A 16,709-nucleotide genomic window follows, 5' to 3' on the forward strand; every position below is an offset into this window, starting at 1 on the left:
GCCGGGGCATTCCGGAAGCCGACTTGACGCCTCAAATCCAAGGCACACACAGCCTTTCGAAAGAGCGAAAGCTTTCTGAGCCGAAACCTCATCGGAAGATTTCATCAAACACCTCATCATACTCCCTATCCTCCACAACTCCGCCATGGCGTCCCGGAGACTAGCTTTGAACCTCTCGCAGGGGCTGCGAAGCCGGGCTGCTCTTTCCAGAGCGAGCCCAATCACCCGGGGCTTCGCCACGCCTTCCAACTCCCCCTTCGGCAAGACTCAGACAACGACGTTGAAGAATGGACTGACGGTACGCAATTCCATCCACTCACCTGCTCCTTGCGGCTCAATTGGCCTCGAACAACCCGTCGCGACTCGAAGCTGACCTCCAATTTCTAGGTTGCTACCGACTACTCGCCGTTCGCCCAGACCTCGACCGTTGGCGTGTGGATTGATGCCGGCTCAAGGGCTGAGACCGACGAGACCAATGGCACCGCCCACTTCCTCGAGCACCTTGCCTTCAAGGTAGGCCACGACGCGACGACAACGGGATGACGGACTTGTCGTTGACCGGACTTTTTAGGGCACCACAAACCGGACGCAGCAGCAGCTCGAACTCGAGATCGAGAACATGGGTGGCCACCTGAACGCCTACACCTCGGTTCGTTCCCGTCGACCGGAATCATTAAAATTTCCTTCCATTGACATTTTCACAGCGCGAAAACACCGTCTACTTCGCCAAGGCCTTCAACGCCGATGTTCCCCAGACCGTCGACATCCTTGCCGATATCCTCCAGAACTCCAAGCTCGAGGAGTCTGCTATCGAGCGCGAGCGCGATGTCATCCTCCGCGAGTCCGAGGAGGTCGAGAAGCAAATGGAGGAGGTTGTCTTCGACCACCTTCACGCCACCGCCTTCCAGCACCAACCCCTTGGCCGCACCATCCTTGGTCCCCGCGAGAACATCCGTGACATCACCCGTACCGAGCTCACCAACTACATCAAGAACAACTACACCGCCGACCGCATGGTTCTTGTTGGCGCTGGTGGCATCCCCCACGAGAAGCTCGTCGAGCTCGCCGAGAAGAACTTCAGCGGCTTGCCCACCACTGGACCCAACACCCAGGCCTACCAGCTGTCCAAGCAGAAGGCCGACTTCATCGGTTCCGATGTCCGTGTCCGCGACGATAACATCCCCACCGCCAACATCGCCATCGCTGTTGAGGGTGTTAGCTGGAACGACGACGACTACTACACTGCCCTTGTCGCCCAGGCTATCGTCGGCAACTACGACAAGGCCCTTGGCAACGCTCCCCACCAGGGCAGCAAGCTCAGCGGCTTCGTCCACAAGCATGACATCGCCAACAGCTTCATGAGCTTCTCCACCAGCTACAGCGACACCGGGTAAGCCTTGAATCAAACCGGATCAGGGACGTTTGCTAACATGTAATAGTCTCTGGGGTATCTACCTCGTCACCGACAAGCACGACCGCATCGACGACCTAGTCTACTTCGCTCAGCGCGAGTGGATGCGTCTGTCCCGCAACGTCAGTGAGGCCGAGACCGAGCGCGCCAAGGCTCAGCTCAAGGCTTCCATCCTCCTTTCTCTTGATGGCACCACCGCCATCGCCGAGGACATCGGCCGCCAGCTTATCACCACCGGCCGCCGCGCCAGCCCCGCCGAGATCGAGCGCACCATCGATGCCATCACCGAGAAGGATGTTATGGACTTTGCTAGCAGGAAGCTTTGGGACCAGGACATCGCCATCTCTGCTGTTGGAAGCATTGAGGGTCTCTTCGACTACTCCAGGCTCAGGGCCACTATGAAGCCCAAGTACTAAACGGGGATATTGGTGATTTCGGCGATGTTAGGGTATAGAGTGTATGAGATACCGTTACAGGCATAGTGTATCATAAAGACTTCCCTTGTTCATATGTCCGTGACAACCGCAAGCTTGGTACCTGACGACCTAATTTTACTTTGTACTTCTGGAAGCAAGCAGTGTGGGACCATTTGTCTGCTGCCGTCTATGTTACGCAACAACATGCCAAATCTTTCGAGGCAATGGGTGACAACCATGTAAGACTTGGGTTTCTCAACACTTTTTTATTTCAGGCACACACATGCACATAATGTAAGGAGAATAACGGGGACAATGGTGCCCAGATAACCCCTATGACAATATCCTATATACACTCAACAGCTATAGCTGCATGGCTTAGACGTAATACAGCCTTTGCCGGGCTTTTGTAAACAGGTTCTTCGCAGTCTTGGAAAGTCGTACACATGTTCCAAGCGCTGAGTCCACCATTAGGAGCAGTCTGACACCATTCACAATTGCTTCCTTAGGGCTTCCAGCAGTGATTACTGGAAGAACCATAAGAAGCCTTGGAGTAGCGCACCTCGCCAAAAGAAAATCGGCGGGAGGCACGCCCCCCTCAGCACCACTATTATGCTCCGTCTCCAGGATCAAGCTAACGCACATCGCCACTCGAATGCGCAAGTCGGAAACGATGGTCCCAGCCGAACTGTTCCGCTGTCTTGTGACCTGAGTTTTACAGGAACTGATTGAGCACAGATATTACGTATGTACTCCGTAAGGAGACGTCTGATGAGCTCTAGGTTTGAGAAGAAGGGGTTCACACTAGCAAGGTCGAGCCAGAACTGGAGTTGGGGCAGAAACACAGCGGAAGTAACCAAGCGAGCTTTCAACAGCAGCAAGATAAAAGTTAATTTTCCCACTGCATGTTCAATAGTATTTTCGGAGGGCATAGATACATAAATTCATGAGCCCCTTCCTTGCCTTAGCCCCCAATCAATCGACTTTGTTTTCCTTTTTACCCCGATGTGTGTGGCATGTCTTCGCAATCGAACTCTTACTTGCGGTTCATATGGTCGATGCGGATCTCCACGGCTCTGCGGTGGGCCTCGAGTTGCTCCGTCTTGGCGAGCTGCATGACGGCTTCGCCGACGTTGCGCAGGCCCTCGGCCGTCAGGTTGGAGCTGGTGATGTGCTTGACGAAGGATGCGAGGTTGACTCCCGAGTACTGTTTGGCGTATCCGTACGTAGCTGTGGTCTCAATCAGAATTTGTTCAACTATGGATGGAAGGGAGGGGGGGGGGGGGGGGCTGGGCAAATTCAGTTTTGTGAACGTACGCAAAGAGTGATTGACACCGGCAGAGTAGTCACCGACACTTTCGGGCGTCCACTCGCCGATGAAGACAGACCCGGCGTTCATGACCTTCTCCGTCACCCTCTCGGCGTCCTTGACCTGCAGTATCAAGTGTTCAGGAGCATAATCGTTGCTGATGCGCATGGCCTCGTCAACGGTCTTGACCTGGATGGTGACGGAGTGGGCGATGGCGCCGCGGACAATGTCGACGCGGGGAAGGGCCATGGCCTGGCTGTGTAGCTCGTCCTCGATGGCCTGCAGCTGCTGCTCGGTGAGGTCAATGGCGATAAGCACGACCTGGCTGTCGACACCGTGCTCCGCTTGGGACAATAGGTCCGAGGCGACGAAGGCTGGGTTGGCGTCCTTGTCGGCGATGACGAGGACCTCGGAGGGGCCCGCAGGCATATCAATGCTGACACCGGCGTTGGTGTCGTTGCTGACAAACATCTTGGCCGCCGTGACGAACTGGTTACCAGGACCAAGGATCTTGTCCACCTTTGTCACGCTCTCCGTGCCGTAGGCCATGGCGGCGACAGCCTGGGCGCCGCCGGCAAGGACGATGCTCTCGGCGCCGACCTTATGAGCGACATAGACGATCTCCGGGGTGAGGCTACCGTCCGCACGGGGCGGCGAGGCGATGACGATCTTCTGACAACCAGCAACCATGGCGGGAACACCGAGCATGAGGGCTGTAGAGGGGAGGACTGCGGTGCCACCGGGCACGTAAAGGCCAACGCGCTCAATAGGGCGGGAGAAACGGCTGCAGACGACACCGGGCATGGTCTCGACCTGCAAAGGCTTGTCCTCCTTCTGGGCGGCGTGGAACTTGCGGATGTTCTCGAAGGAGATGTCAATAGCCTTAATCGACTCAGGGGACAGCTGCATGGCCTCCTTGGGGAAGGGGGCCTTGAGGACAGGTGAAGTCAGAGACGTGGCCTTCTCGAACTTGTGGGTGTAGGACAGGACGGCCTTATCGCCTCCGTTCCGGACCTCGTCAATGATAGGCTTGACAATGTTCAGGATAGCATCGGGTGATTTTTGTGATGGACGCTTCAGCACCTCGTCGATCTCGGCAGCGGACGACTTGGTCAAGTCGTAGCGGCGCATCGTGATCCTGTCAGACTTATCGTCCTTTGGTGCGGGCGCCGGTGCCGCTGCCGCTGCAGGGGGATGTGCCGAAGAAGGCTTGATACCCTCCTTCTCAGCCCACTTGCCTTTAGCATCTCCCGTTCTCCTCTTCACCTTAAACGACTTGGCATCCAAATTCCTCTCAATATCAGCGAGGCTGACGCCCGCGCTAACAGCCTTGGTAAGCGCAAAGTAAATCAGGTCGGCCGCCTCAAAGGCAACCTCTTGAGGGGTCTTGGCATCGCAAAGCTCTTCCGCCTCCTCCATGATCTTCGCCCGCAGGAGCTTCTCGTCAGAAAAAAGACGGGCGGTGTAGGATCCTGCAGGCGCGGACTTCTTGCGCGACTGTAGCGTCTGCTCAAGTCTGGGGATGCCGTTGAGGTCACCGAAGCAGCCATGCTGGTCCAGGTGGCAGAAGCCCCCCTTCTGCCTGACGACAAACTTCAGCGTGTCATTATCGCAGTCCAGCGCGATACGGACGAGTTCCTGAGTATCTCCGGACGTCGCACCCTTGACCCAGAGGCCGCGCTTGCGGCTCTGGTAGACCCCGGTGCAGGTCCTCAGAGCCTCGCCAACGCTCTCGGCGCTGCTGTACGCAAGGCCCAGCGCGGTGCCGGACTCGTCGCAGACGACGGTGGGGATGAGGCCGTCGGGCCTGTCCGATTTCCAAAATGAGGAAATGAGCTTGGACAGTGACAGCTTCTTGGGCTCCTCTTTGCTGGCCGTCAAGCCGTCAGACGGCAGTACGGGGATGGCACTGCACTGCTTGGCAATGTCGACAAAGTGGTCGAGATTGCTCTCGGGCACGGGCTTGATGAATAAGTTGGGCAGCTTCTCGACCTTACAGCGCTCAATGAAGGAGCCCAGGTCGCATGTGGTCGAGTCAAAGTCTTTGACGAGGACGGCGTGCTTGGAGGCAGGCTTAGTTGTGACGTCGGCCGTGGAGAGGACGGAGCCCACACGGGAGCCGAACTCTTCGTACTGGGCAAGGTTCTCTGGGGAAACGAAGACCATACGGGCACCTGCGTCGAGCAGAGAGACAACATCGTCGCGCGACGAGATGCGGGTGACGTCGAAGTATCCGCGGAACTCTGCGTTGTGCTGCTTCAGGAAGTTATGGAACTTTTCCAGGGTCTGGTCGTTGGCCTCAAAGAAGGGGGCCCCGAGGATCGAGACCTGCTCCCGGTCAAGGCCGTCCAGCTTGGACAAGCCGGGCGGGACAGCCACGCTGATAAGAAAGGGGAAAGGTAGTGTCGTTTCCATGGCCGCTTGTCCTGTGGATTGGTCTGTATGTGTGTATGAGTGAGTTGAGGGATATCTTCTCCTTTCTTCCCTTGTTCTCTCTCACATCCACGATAAATAGAATGGGCCAACTTGGTATATATGGGAGAAGATATGAGACAGTCCTACGAGGGAAGCAAGTTGTCTTGGAAGCCAATTGAAGAAAGTGGAATGTCACTTCTTTATCGAGATAAACAGCCCCTTGTGAGTCAAGTGTCAGGGAAGAAGAGCACCGCCACTCAAAAGTAAAAAAAAATCTACATAGTGTGACACCACCACTTTACCATGTCCTGCATCGGCGGGTGTTGAGGTGGGGCAAAGCAAACGTTGCCCCTCCATGCAGGTTTTGGAGGTCATCCAATCCACGCCTTACCTATTTGCCCGCCCGAGACCCTTGTTCCATGTATAATTAAGCTGTGGTCCGAGCGGCGGTAGATTACCGGACCGGATCAATACAACTGCCGTACAGAATCGCGAGACTTGAAGGAGGAAATGGCTAACGCGCCTCGTGGGTTGGTAGCTCTTTCCGCGACCCGATCACGAATACTCAGATACCCACTACGACAAAGGTGCTGCTTTCCGCCTTTCTCACGAAATACCGTTGCTAATAGGCTGAGTAATCTCCATTAGCGCCAATTCTCGGTTCTTTGCACCAGGCCTAGCTGGCACTGTCGCATGAACCATCGTCCTTCGACCATCGTGCTTCAACCATCTCCAAACCAGTCGCAACGAGGATATGCTATCCTCCCACCAACTTGATACACGATAATTCTTATACCAAATTGACTGCTGTCGAAGCAGCCTAGCGCCAATCGCTACGATGGCTTCGCAGACTTCGGATCCGCAAATAAACGGCGTGCCTTCCTCCTCAGCCGGCGCCTCCACCTCACAGACAGTCCCCAACACCCAAGTGACCGCCGCGGCGTCGGCAACAGGCTCGCAACCCCCGTCCCAGTCACAGCCGACCCAATCCTCATCTACCCAACAAGCGTCACAACAAGCACAGCTGCAGAATTCGCAACAGCAAAACAGCTCACAGCAGCAGTCAACACCCCTCAACCCCAACGCCTCGGCCCCGCGGCCCCGCGATGCCCGCATGATCGAACTTCTCCTCACTTCCCAGGGCGTCACATCCTACGAGTCGCGCGTACCCCTGCTCCTCCTCGACTTCGCCTACCGCCACACCTCGAGCATTCTCTCCGATGCCATATACCTATCGGCGGACCCCTACACCTCGCAGGCCGGCTCCAAGGCGTCCGCCTCGGGCTCTGGCGCCGGCGCGATCCCTGGCGCTGGGGGCGATGCGGCCGTCAGCGCAAACGCCGTGAAGCTCGCCATCGCCGCGCGCTTAGGCTACCAGTTCCGCGGGGGCGGCGGCGCGGGCGGCGTGTCCAAGGACTGGCTGCAAGAGCTCGCGCGCGAGCGCAACAAGACGGCGCTGCCCAAGGTTGCCCAGAACGAGTGGGGTCTCCGGCTGCCCAGCGAGCGCTTCGTGCTGAGCGGTGTTAGCTGGGGGCTTAAAGATGTATGGGAGGAGGCGGGCATCGATGAGGACGAGGACGAGGACAGCGAGGACGGCGCCGCCGCGGCTGGTGGTGACAGTGCCATGGAGGGCGTGGAGGCGACGAACGCGACGGCCGATGAGGACATTGGCGGTGACGGCGTTGAAGGCGGCACGATGGAGGACGTGTTCGGCAAGGACGTTGACGAGGACGCAGAGATGGAGGGCACGTCTTAGAAGGGCAGTGCTACGTCCATATACCGTTCGGGGCCCATGGTCCAGCGGAAGTGGTGGTAGTAAGGTGGGTAGAGGCCGTCTAGCTGTGCTTGAGCTAGAAAATGTATCATCTGCGGCCATCCAAGAACAAGTGGGGAAAGGGAAAGGAAGGACGTTCCGGAGTTTTTTATTCAGGGAGGTTCACGGGAACGAACTCTTTGGTCTTCTCTAGTTTGGCTGATGAGCCGTGAGGCCCACCAAGCCATCGATTTGGCCAAACCTCTACAAACTTCGCAATGAAGTACAATCGGAAATACCATTGAGATGTTTCGCAAGTACAGGGGCCTCACATAATCTAGAGTTGAGTCATGTAATGTCTCTATTACAAGGCCACTACAATATGAAGCACCAATTCCAAACGCCTGTCGCTATGTAACATAACATTTCCTGTGGCTCCCCCCTTTGAAATACAAGCAGCCGCCATTGATGCTCGTATGCCCCCAACCAACTCTATAGCCCCCGGTACAACAAGAGAAGCGCATCAACACGGAATATTAGTTCGAACCTGCTTGAGCATTAGGATTGTAAACCGCAGCCTGTTCCTCCTTTTAGCACACTACTTCTGCACACCTTTTGCAAGGGTGAGATGATTTACCCCAGTGATGAGCTCAGCCCCGACGTCTTCCATGAGCACACTCTGCGCAGGTGCGGAAGACTGCATTTCCTTGTCGCTGGGCTGAGGAGTCCGCTCGCGTTGGGTTCGCACGTCGAGGTCGGCACCGTTGTACTCGTCGTCTTCATCGTCTTCCTCTTCGGCGTCCTCGTCGTCGGCGTCATCATCCTCCACGATGGAAGCTGCAAGTGGGTCCTCGCCATCGATGCTGCCACTGAGAATGCTTTCGCGTTCGTCACCGTAGTCATCAATCGAGTCTCGCGAAATATAGCTCTGGCCCATCTCGTCTCCGATCTCTTCATCGTCGTCGATGTCTTCCTCAAGGTCGGCCTGTTCACCATCGTCATCTGTGTCGCTTGCAGAAAATTCGTCCAAATCCAACGGAGTGTCTCTCCAGTACGTGAAGTCCGTATACTCCTCTCCGCCACCCTTGACCAAAGTGCTCACCGGCGGGAAGAAGTGGTCGACAACCTCGTTGATGTTGATGTAACTCAACTTGAGCTTATTTAAGCTGAGCAGGTCAAGAGAGACCTCTGCGTTGGAGTTGATGGTAAAGATGCGGTTCCTTGGAACATCTACCGTCCTGTATGAAATCTGGTCCGTCAGGCGGTTTCCGAATCCGGCATAGAACGGTGTCCGATTCAGCCCGTACAAATGCCGGATGTCGCGGAGGGTGGCCATCTTGAATACGTGAGGTTTTCTAAGGTAAACCTCGCGACGGAGGGCAGCCATGGTTCTGTCCGGGGACAAAATTGTAGGTCCTCGCGGCAGCCGATATTGCCCTTGCTGAATGCCAGCCAAGTATGCCCGTGTGGTGTCGGACTGCCCCACTGATCGACTGGTCAGGTACATGATGTTGTAACCGTTTGCGACGATGTCGCTGTAAAGTTTGGCTACACCTGCGTGCGTCCAATCACGGCCAATCATGTTGAGAACGTGGCCAAGGGCATCCGACTTGGTGATGGTGCCGTCAATGTCAGAAATAACCACGGGAGTTTCGTGTTTCCACAAGTACATGTTGGCCTGACACGTCGCCCTATTTACGGTGAAACTCATGGTGTTCTCTCCAGGCTTCAGGCACAATGCTTTCAGCTGATCACTAGTAAGCCGCAGCGTCTTGGCGTAGTTCAGGTTCGGGTCTCCGGCCGTCGACTGGGGAGGAGTGCTGGGAGGAGTCTGCAGGCCAGGAGCTCCAGCATCCGACTCGGTCCGCCTGTGAATTGGCGAGGGCGCAGTGGTCGTAATATCACTGCCGTCGCTCTGGTACCCAGGATCCGATGCAGCATCCGCCGCGATGACAGTATTGGGGCGGTAGCCCACCTCCATCGTCTTCTTCTTGGCTGCCTCCTTGGCCTCTTCACTGCTGTAAATCCAGATGTTTCCATGCTCATCCATGCCAAAAAGCGAACCGATGTCGTAAGGACCCTCGAGCTCCTCGGACAGGATTTTTCGGGCGAGGATCTCGGCGCGGAACACATCTTCCTCGTTGCTTTTGAATCCAGTCATGTCCAACATCAAGTCGCCGCTTTCTGTGACATGGCTAGGAATGTTGTTGGCCGAGAGCTCCTTGGAAAGCATGATCGCCCGTTCAAGCGCTTCCTTTGGCGCAAGGGGAGGTGGACTCTGAGATCTCTCAGACGTGGCAAAATCGGCCATGTCTTCACCATAACCACGCTCGCTCGCACGGGCCGACTTACGAAGCATATCGTCACTGTAAGGGCGCTGAGTAGCCGCCCCCCACTCTTCTGATCTCATTCGTGAGTGGGAGATGTCCGGCGAAGTTGAAAGAGGAGTGTTGAATCCTGCGATGGTTAGCGCCGTTGATCCAGACAGGGCATCCAAAGGGTGTGTTAGGAACATACCATGGGTTCCAAAAGTTGCGCTATGGATGACCGAGGGAGGCGGACGACGGGGTTTTGCGGACTCGGAGTCCAGGTCAAGCAATTCTGGTTCACCAAGACTGGGCGAAGAAGGATTCTCCGGATTTAAAGGAGGGCTGGATGCCGGAGAGACCAGCGGGGAGGTTTGTAGGTCTCTCGGAATGGTATCACTGGTCTCGAAAACGAAAAAGGCCTCGCCCTCCTCGCCAAGCTTCATGGAGTAGTCCTGCTTGACACCATTGACCTTGAACTCGACCTTCTTCTCGTAGGGCCGAAGGAGTGAGAATTTGCCAAAGCGTACGTGGAAGGGCGAGCATGCGAGGGTTCCGTCCTCTTGTTCGACGACGATGACATCGATGGCGCCACTAAGGGTGGCCGGGTTGATCGAGTTCCATGTCGAGGAGACGGATGCGCTGATGTTTCGAACGTATTGCATGGTGAGCGAGGGTCTCGGTCGTTTGCGACGGGCTGGAGCGCGAGAGTCTTCCGAGGGGATAGTCTGGAGTTGGGGAGAGAATCGACAGCAAAGGGCTTCCCAGGACGAGACGATGCGGCGACTTCTCGAACCCGAGGAAGGCCGGTAGTCGGAAGCTCAAGTTAAACTGTGCGGCGACGACAAGTGCGGAGCGGAGTGTAAGCTAATTGTTGGGGAAGGTCGTGTGGAATTATTATTGGGACGCAGGGTACGAGGGTGGGAGCGGGAGGGGTGGTGGGAATTTGCGAGGGTGAGCAAGTGAGTCGAGAGAAGCCGACTGGTGAGTTCGAGAGGCGCGCGCGCAGAGCAAGGGAGCGGGACGATCAGCGCAACAACGCATGTACTTGATGGGATATGCTCTGAGAAAGAGAGAGAGACAGAGACAGAGAGAGAGAGAATATCACGGACGGAAAGGATGGTGTAAAGGGTGCAAAGTTGGGAAAGAATAGATAGATACACCGAATCACGATCAAAATTTGGGTATCGCGGGGTCGGGGGCCCGTGGCTGAAGAGGAGGAAAAAGTAACAGCCAAAAGGTTCGTTCGAGCAACCTTCTCCTCAGTAGATATGTGCGCGACGGTGGAAGGTGGATGGTACAAATATGACGAAGCTGAATCCTTTTTGGGGGGAAGACAAGCAGCTGAGAGGAACCGCGGCGGCGGCGGCGATGAGCCATGATGGGAGCGAAGTACGTACGGGAGGGAAGTAGCACGCCTGAAGGGCCTAGCGCATACAGGACAGGGGGTCGAGCATAGGTAGGTACCTACCCTTGCTTGTTGGTCAACCGCCAGCCCAACAAGCTAGGTAGGTACTTACGGCAGGCCAAGGTCGTCCATGACCCGGTACCTACCGCAATGTAAACACTACACCGGATCATGTGAAGGTGGACATCCGTTTCCGCCCCAGCGAAAACCAGCCCGCCCAAGAGAAAAAAGAGCAGCCCCAGGTCCCCCCAATGGAAATAAAAAGAAGGGGGAAGGCCCCCCTGGGCCGCATCAGAGACGCCATGCCCACCCATACTTGTCCGGCCCATAGCCGTAAGAGGAGAAAAATACGCTAGGAGGGCCAATGCCGACATTAGGGGGCCACGGCCCAAAGGTTCTGAGCTGGCCTGGCATCTGTGGCAAGGGAAAAGGCCCCCTGGCAAGCTTTGCATGCGTTAGACCATCGGCCGAGGCTTTGGTCCGGTGCTTGCGATGGGCTTTGGAATGCAGAAGAAATGGGAGAGTTTCATAGACACTTTTTTCCTAATTTAACATTTTGTCTTATTCTGTGGCTTAAGCCACTGTCCGTTCCATTTGATTCCTATGGAATTTCAATCCATCAATTGGGTTCAGCCTTGGGAGCCCAGACGGACGTCAACCAAAGCCAAGTACGGAGTAACTAAGTAGTCTGTTGTCATGTTGTCGTATTTCGTCCCATTTCTAGAACCCCCACCTATCGGCTTTCACGCAACTCAACCGAACTCGGTCTCCCCAGCCTCTTTTGTTGCGCTGCTGCCTGTCACTGTTGCGCCCTCTATAGTGAGTGTGCCTCCTAATACGTGATGCGCATTGCGATCAAGGGGTGTATTCTGCACTTGGTAAATACGACACCCCACAGCTCGAAACCCTCCTAAAATGTTCAGTCGGCTGACTCGTTTTGTGTCATTGAAGGTACTCGTGACACCGCATGACTCCTGTTGCAGCGCAGCCAGGGTTGTAAATTAGTATACTTAAGTCTAGTATTGGCCTATACTAATACTAATAGTATTTTTGAGCCTATACTAATACTAGGCTAGTCTAGTATAGGGGTATACTAATACTAGGCTAGTTTAGTATTAGTATACTTAAGTATACTAATTAGTAAGTAAAAATAAGTAAAAATAAATAAAAATAAATAAAAATAATAAATTAATATTTTAAGTAAATAATTACTATTTTTAACTACTTTAGTAAGTAAAACTTCTTGCTTACTAATCTAGTATCTTAGTAATAATTAACTTAATACTTAAAAACTAGTATAAATTATAAATTAATTATAATTATAAAGTAAAAAAAGTAAAAAAATACTATAAAAAGTATTAATAGTATATATATATTTATACTAGTATATATATACTTTTATATATAGTATATTAATAACTAAAAATATATTATCTATATTTTTATTTATTTTTATTTATTTTTATATACTAATTAGTATACTTAAGTATACCTAAGTAATACTAATACTAACAAAGGCTATACTAATACTTACTAATACTAAGGTTAGTATAGTTTTCTTATACTAATACTAAGTATACTTAAGTCTAGTATTAGTATACTAAATACTAGTAGTATTTTTTACAACCCTGAGCGCAGCCCTGCTGCCGTTTGTCGTCACTGCTGCTTCCCTTCCCCGAGAAAGAAAAAAGAACACTTATACCGGTAGTCGATCGCCTTTTGGGTGCTGATGTCATTGCCGAACCTTACCCCTCCGTCTCTTGTCGCTAATTGGATATCAAGTCCTTTGCATCAGATCTCGCAACAGCCTGTACACTGCCCCCACCCTTTCTATTATGGAATCTCGATCAGCTAGGCGCCATTCTGTTTGCCAACTCTGGAATCCATCTCCGTGCCGAGGCGTTTGTTTCAGTTCTTCACTGATGAAGACTGTACTACATATTACACTACCTGCCTGCAACTGCCGAGGGGCCGAGTGCAAACAAATAGGAGCACAAATCACAACCCATGCTGAATAACGGGCCCGACGCTTTTTTCTTCGGCCGTACGGAGTACTGCGTATGCTTCTGTTCTGTGCATCCTATCCTTGTGGAGGCCCCATATAAATCAGGAGGAGTGGATTGGGAGAGAGCACACAAAGAACTAGTGGAATTGGGAACTATAACAGCAAGCCATCGCTGCCATGTTCATCCAGTCCCAAGTTGGACAGTTCCGCCGGGCCGGCCTGTCCAGGCACAACTACACAGTGTACCATCACAAGTTCACCTCTGTACAGGGCCAACCCAGCCTTAGAGACGAGCCAAAACCCGGATACCCCTGGGCATCAGTTCGCGTTGCTTGGTAGCGGCTCGCTCTGGCAAAAATATAATATCCCGCTCTGCAGGTGTCGCGCCCTCTACTTAGTTTAGCTGCGGGTGCCTCCGGGAGAGGGGAGTCGTTGTTTGGGCGAACGCGAGGCTATGTGGCGCAACTCCGTCTTCCCAAAGGAAAGCTCTGCTTTGTTATAAGTCGTAACATGGTAGGTAATAATCACACCTATCAGTACACCTGATCCAGATAGGTATCGCTATTGGACGTTGCGCCATTTTCTTCTTATTTCGTATGTGATGGAACTGGTCGCATCTGGGCCACCTAACAAAGGAAAAGAAGGATAACAATATATGGGAAAGCCACCCACACCTACAACAACGTCTGATCATAACAATATACATATATCAATGGATAGGCCTTGCGATTCTCAGACCTAATCTGCAAGGATTTTGAAATAAGAGTGCAGATTGATGGAGCAATCGCAAAAAGAGTGAATTTCACCAAATGAATAAAAGTACAGTAATGACTGGCAGTGTATTTCACTATAGAGTATTAAGGCTAACAACGATAAGTGTTGATGATGATTCCGAATTGTCGTTAAAGGTCGAACTGTCCCCCTCAATTATTACAATAATTTCTTTGTCGTCTTTAAGCTGTGCCTTTACATCGTTTAGGGTAGGTATAGTAGATTCTTTGTATTTGCTTTGTATATCTCAAACTTGTTGAAGGAGTTTGATGCTCAGTGGGGTCATGTCGATTTCTTCTTGTTGTTCTTCTTTTCCAACTGAGTGATTAGTTTCTAGACTTTATCACTGACATGAATCGCTTTCTTGACATCCAACGCTCGCGATTGATTCCCGTAAACGCATCGCCAGTCGCTGTATTGGGAGGTCCAGCGACAGCCACTATTTCCCCTCCTCCACGGGAAGCAGTCGCGAGCGTTAGATATCAAGAAAGCGATTCATGTCAGTGATAAAGTCTAGAAACTAATCACTCAGTTAGAAAAGAACAACAAGAAGAGATCGACATGACCCCACTGAGCATCAAACTCCTTCAACAAGTTCGGAATATCATGTAACCATTACTTTTGTTTATGGGTCTGAACCGTTTCAAGGCTTGCTTTCCATCACCGAATCCATCTCCTGGATGGTAATCTCGAACTCATTGCTCTCTATCAAACGCTCATCGTCCATGTCATTAAGCTTTATACATCTACTCAATCTCCAAAACAGCAGGGGCCTTGACTTCCTTGCCGCTAAACTTTTCCAATCCCTCACCGCCCTATGGCATCTGTTAGCACCAGACATGCAGACCTGACAAGGACAAACAACTTACGTAGCTGAAGAGGGGAGAAACCTCGACGCCGACCTCGGTGGTCTCGCCGGTGACGGTGGCGCCGGCAGCCTCGAGCCAGCGCTTGCCCTGGAGCATGATGTCGCGCTTGCTGGTGTCGGGGTCATCCTCACCCGTGCCGCGTGCGTTCTTGAGCGGCGAGAATTCATCTTCACGCTTCACCTCCATGGAAGCAAACTTGCTGAGCTCCAACATGGGGAAGACGTCAAAGACGAACTGCTCCAGCTTGATGCCGTTGGGCTTTTCAGGCTTGACCATCTCGCCAGACTTGAGATCGGCATAGGGAATCTTCTTGCGCGCAATGTGATGGGGCAGCTTGTGCGCCCATTGGGGGATGCTCTCGAGAAAACGGAAAGAGTAGTAATGGTTGACAATGTTGGCGGCGCGAAACTTGAGGATGCCAGGCTGCTTGGGGTCTTGGGCTTCGGCAGTTTCCTGGTCAATCTCGGAGTACTCGACAACGTCGGGCTTGCCGTTCTTGAGCAGAATCAGACCAACCGACTCGGTAGCATTACGCTTGCGCACCACCTTGGTAGCGATGTCGACGTCCTTGGAGGCAGAGAAGCCGATGAAGACGGGGTCAGCGACCTTGACTAGGCAGTTGTCAACGCAATAGGCGTGGATGTGCTCGATGCCCCTTTTGCGCATGTCGCCCATCACGTCCGAGACGACAAGCGCCTGGTAGATACCTCCGTTTCCGTCCGGGGCAACGGCGACCTTGGCCTTGGACTCGAGCAGAATCTTGCCGTCGTTGGAGATACAGGGCAGAACGCCCTGTTCGAAGATAAAGACATTGGTCTTGTCAAGACCGAAGTAATTGTTCTCCTGGAAGTACTTCTCCGTGGGACCACGAGTGGGACCAGATGTCATGACGTACCAAGGGACGATAGCACTGCTGTTGCCGGCCTTCTTGGCCGCGAGCTCCTGTACCTTGCGAATTCGCTCGGCCTGGATCTGGAAGAGAGACTTGTGGCTGGGAAGGCCGATGTCGTAACAGCCTTTCGGAGCGGAGCTGCCCAGTCTGGTTCCTTGACCGCCTGCCATCAGCACAACGGCCACCTTGTTCTGACCGATCAGATCGAGACCAGACTGGTACCACTTCTCAATGTCTTCAGGCTTCGAGTCAAGAATGCTGGCAGTAGCAGACTCGGGCAATGGCTCGAGGCCAGACTCGGCGGAGGCGTCGTCGGTCTTGGGAGGGTTCAGGGCGCGGTGAGTGATCTTGTTGATGTGTTCGGGGTCGAAGCCAGACAGCTGCTGGAAGAGGGTGGCTTTTTCGGAGGTAGGGAGGTCGTCGTAGAAGGTAAAGACGTGGTCCTGTCCTGCATTGGCGTACTTTTCCCTCAGCTGGGCGAGTTGCTCGGCCGAGGGTTCAGTCGCGGCGGCCTTGCTGGAGCCAACGTTCAGAGCAGACTTGATGGCCTCCATGATGGATGTGTATTGGGTATCTCGGTAGCTTGTGACCTTCGATCGGTTCAGTTGGAGCTGTGTATGGTCAAAGCACAGTCGGAAGTAATGATGATTCGCAGATCAGCAGGAGTCTGAAGCTAAAGGAAGAGAAATAGGAGAACCAAAAGGCAGAGTGGAATTAAACAATCGACGTCGCCAGCTGGAGAGCTACCTTATTTGTAGTCCCCGCCAAGAACCCCTCAACAGTCCAAATATAGTGCCGAAGTGGGAGCTGCTTAGTGAGTGGGCTGTCCAGCCCCCCGCCAGTTGTCAGGTCAGATCAATGAACGATTGGACAAATGGAGCCCGGATCGTTTTCAGGCGGTATGGAGCCCCTCATTCCAGGGCCACAAGACGCCTTCAGGGGATGATGGCTTGCTTTTGGCTGCACACCCCTCACTTTAAGTCGTTTTCAGGGACTTAGCAGCCAGCCACCTCAGCACATGGCCCGGAGGCAGACTCGTACTCAAGTCAGGGCCTGCATCTTCGGGAAGTGTGTACGGGGATCTTCTTTCTCCGGATACGAGAAGAAGCATCGAGGGCGGTCGATCTAAATCCTGGGCTCACGTAAGAAATCCA

General features: G+C 53.3%; 5 protein-coding genes across 5 annotated transcripts; 2 read left to right on the plus strand and 3 right to left on the minus strand.

The window, feature by feature from the left end:
- Window positions 1–111: 111 nt before the first annotated feature.
- LY79DRAFT_627598 (insulinase) lies at window positions 112–1,827 on the plus strand (the record flags this gene model as incomplete). The annotated part of the gene is made up of 5 exons (XM_060562127.1): window positions 112–298; window positions 388–513; window positions 572–649; window positions 705–1,390; window positions 1,440–1,827. The coding sequence occupies exons 1-5, from the start codon at window positions 146–148 to the stop codon at window positions 1,825–1,827; spliced, it is 1,431 nt and encodes a 476-aa protein (XP_060416786.1). The 5' UTR covers window positions 112–145.
- An 833-nt stretch (window positions 1,828–2,660) lies between these two features.
- Window positions 2,661–5,804, minus strand: LY79DRAFT_701778 (histidine biosynthesis trifunctional protein). The gene is made up of 2 exons (XM_060564929.1): window positions 3,145–5,804; window positions 2,661–3,057 (listed from the first exon to the last, which is right to left on the minus strand). The coding sequence occupies exons 1-2, from the start codon at window positions 5,549–5,551 to the stop codon at window positions 2,864–2,866; spliced, it is 2,601 nt and encodes an 866-aa protein (XP_060416787.1). The 5' UTR covers window positions 5,552–5,804; the 3' UTR covers window positions 2,661–2,863.
- Window positions 5,805–6,058: 254 nt separating this feature from the next.
- Window positions 6,059–7,697, plus strand: LY79DRAFT_546129 (transcription initiation factor IID, 31kD subunit-domain-containing protein). Its single transcript, XM_060557215.1, has one exon. The coding sequence runs from the start codon at window positions 6,390–6,392 to the stop codon at window positions 7,305–7,307; it is 918 nt and encodes a 305-aa protein (XP_060416788.1). The 5' UTR covers window positions 6,059–6,389; the 3' UTR covers window positions 7,308–7,697.
- Window positions 7,698–7,902: 205 nt separating this feature from the next.
- LY79DRAFT_588408 (Lipin/Ned1/Smp2-domain-containing protein) lies at window positions 7,903–10,275 on the minus strand (the record flags this gene model as incomplete). The annotated part of the gene is made up of 2 exons (XM_060560915.1): window positions 7,903–9,761; window positions 9,822–10,275. 2 exons carry the CDS (start codon window positions 10,273–10,275, stop codon window positions 7,903–7,905), a joined length of 2,313 nt encoding a protein of 770 aa, XP_060416789.1.
- A 4,265-nt stretch (window positions 10,276–14,540) lies between these two features.
- On the minus strand, window positions 14,541–16,109 carry LY79DRAFT_667776 (UTP-glucose-1-phosphate uridylyltransferase; the record flags this gene model as incomplete). The annotated part of the gene is made up of 2 exons (XM_060563433.1): window positions 14,541–14,609; window positions 14,664–16,109. The coding sequence occupies 2 exons, from the start codon at window positions 16,107–16,109 to the stop codon at window positions 14,541–14,543; spliced, it is 1,515 nt and encodes a 504-aa protein (XP_060416790.1).
- Between the last annotated feature and the right edge of the window lie 600 nt (window positions 16,110–16,709).

The sequence above is a fragment of the Colletotrichum navitas genome (genome assembly GCF_030913465.1).
Source record: "Colletotrichum navitas strain CBS 125086 chromosome Unknown LY79scaffold_14, whole genome shotgun sequence".
Classification (NCBI taxonomy): Eukaryota; Fungi; Ascomycota; class Sordariomycetes; order Glomerellales; family Glomerellaceae; genus Colletotrichum; species Colletotrichum navitas.

Coding starts and splice junctions, on each gene's coding strand:
- LY79DRAFT_701778 (XM_060564929.1), bottom strand. CDS start 5,551: ATGGAAACGACACTACCTTTCCCCTTTCTTATCAGCGTGGCTGTCCCG. Junction 3,058..3,144: donor CGGTGTCAATCACTCTTTGC/GTACGTTCACAA, acceptor TTGAGACCACAG/CTACGTACGGATACGCCAAA.
- LY79DRAFT_546129 (XM_060557215.1), top strand. CDS start 6,390: ATGGCTTCGCAGACTTCGGATCCGCAAATAAACGGCGTGCCTTCCTCC.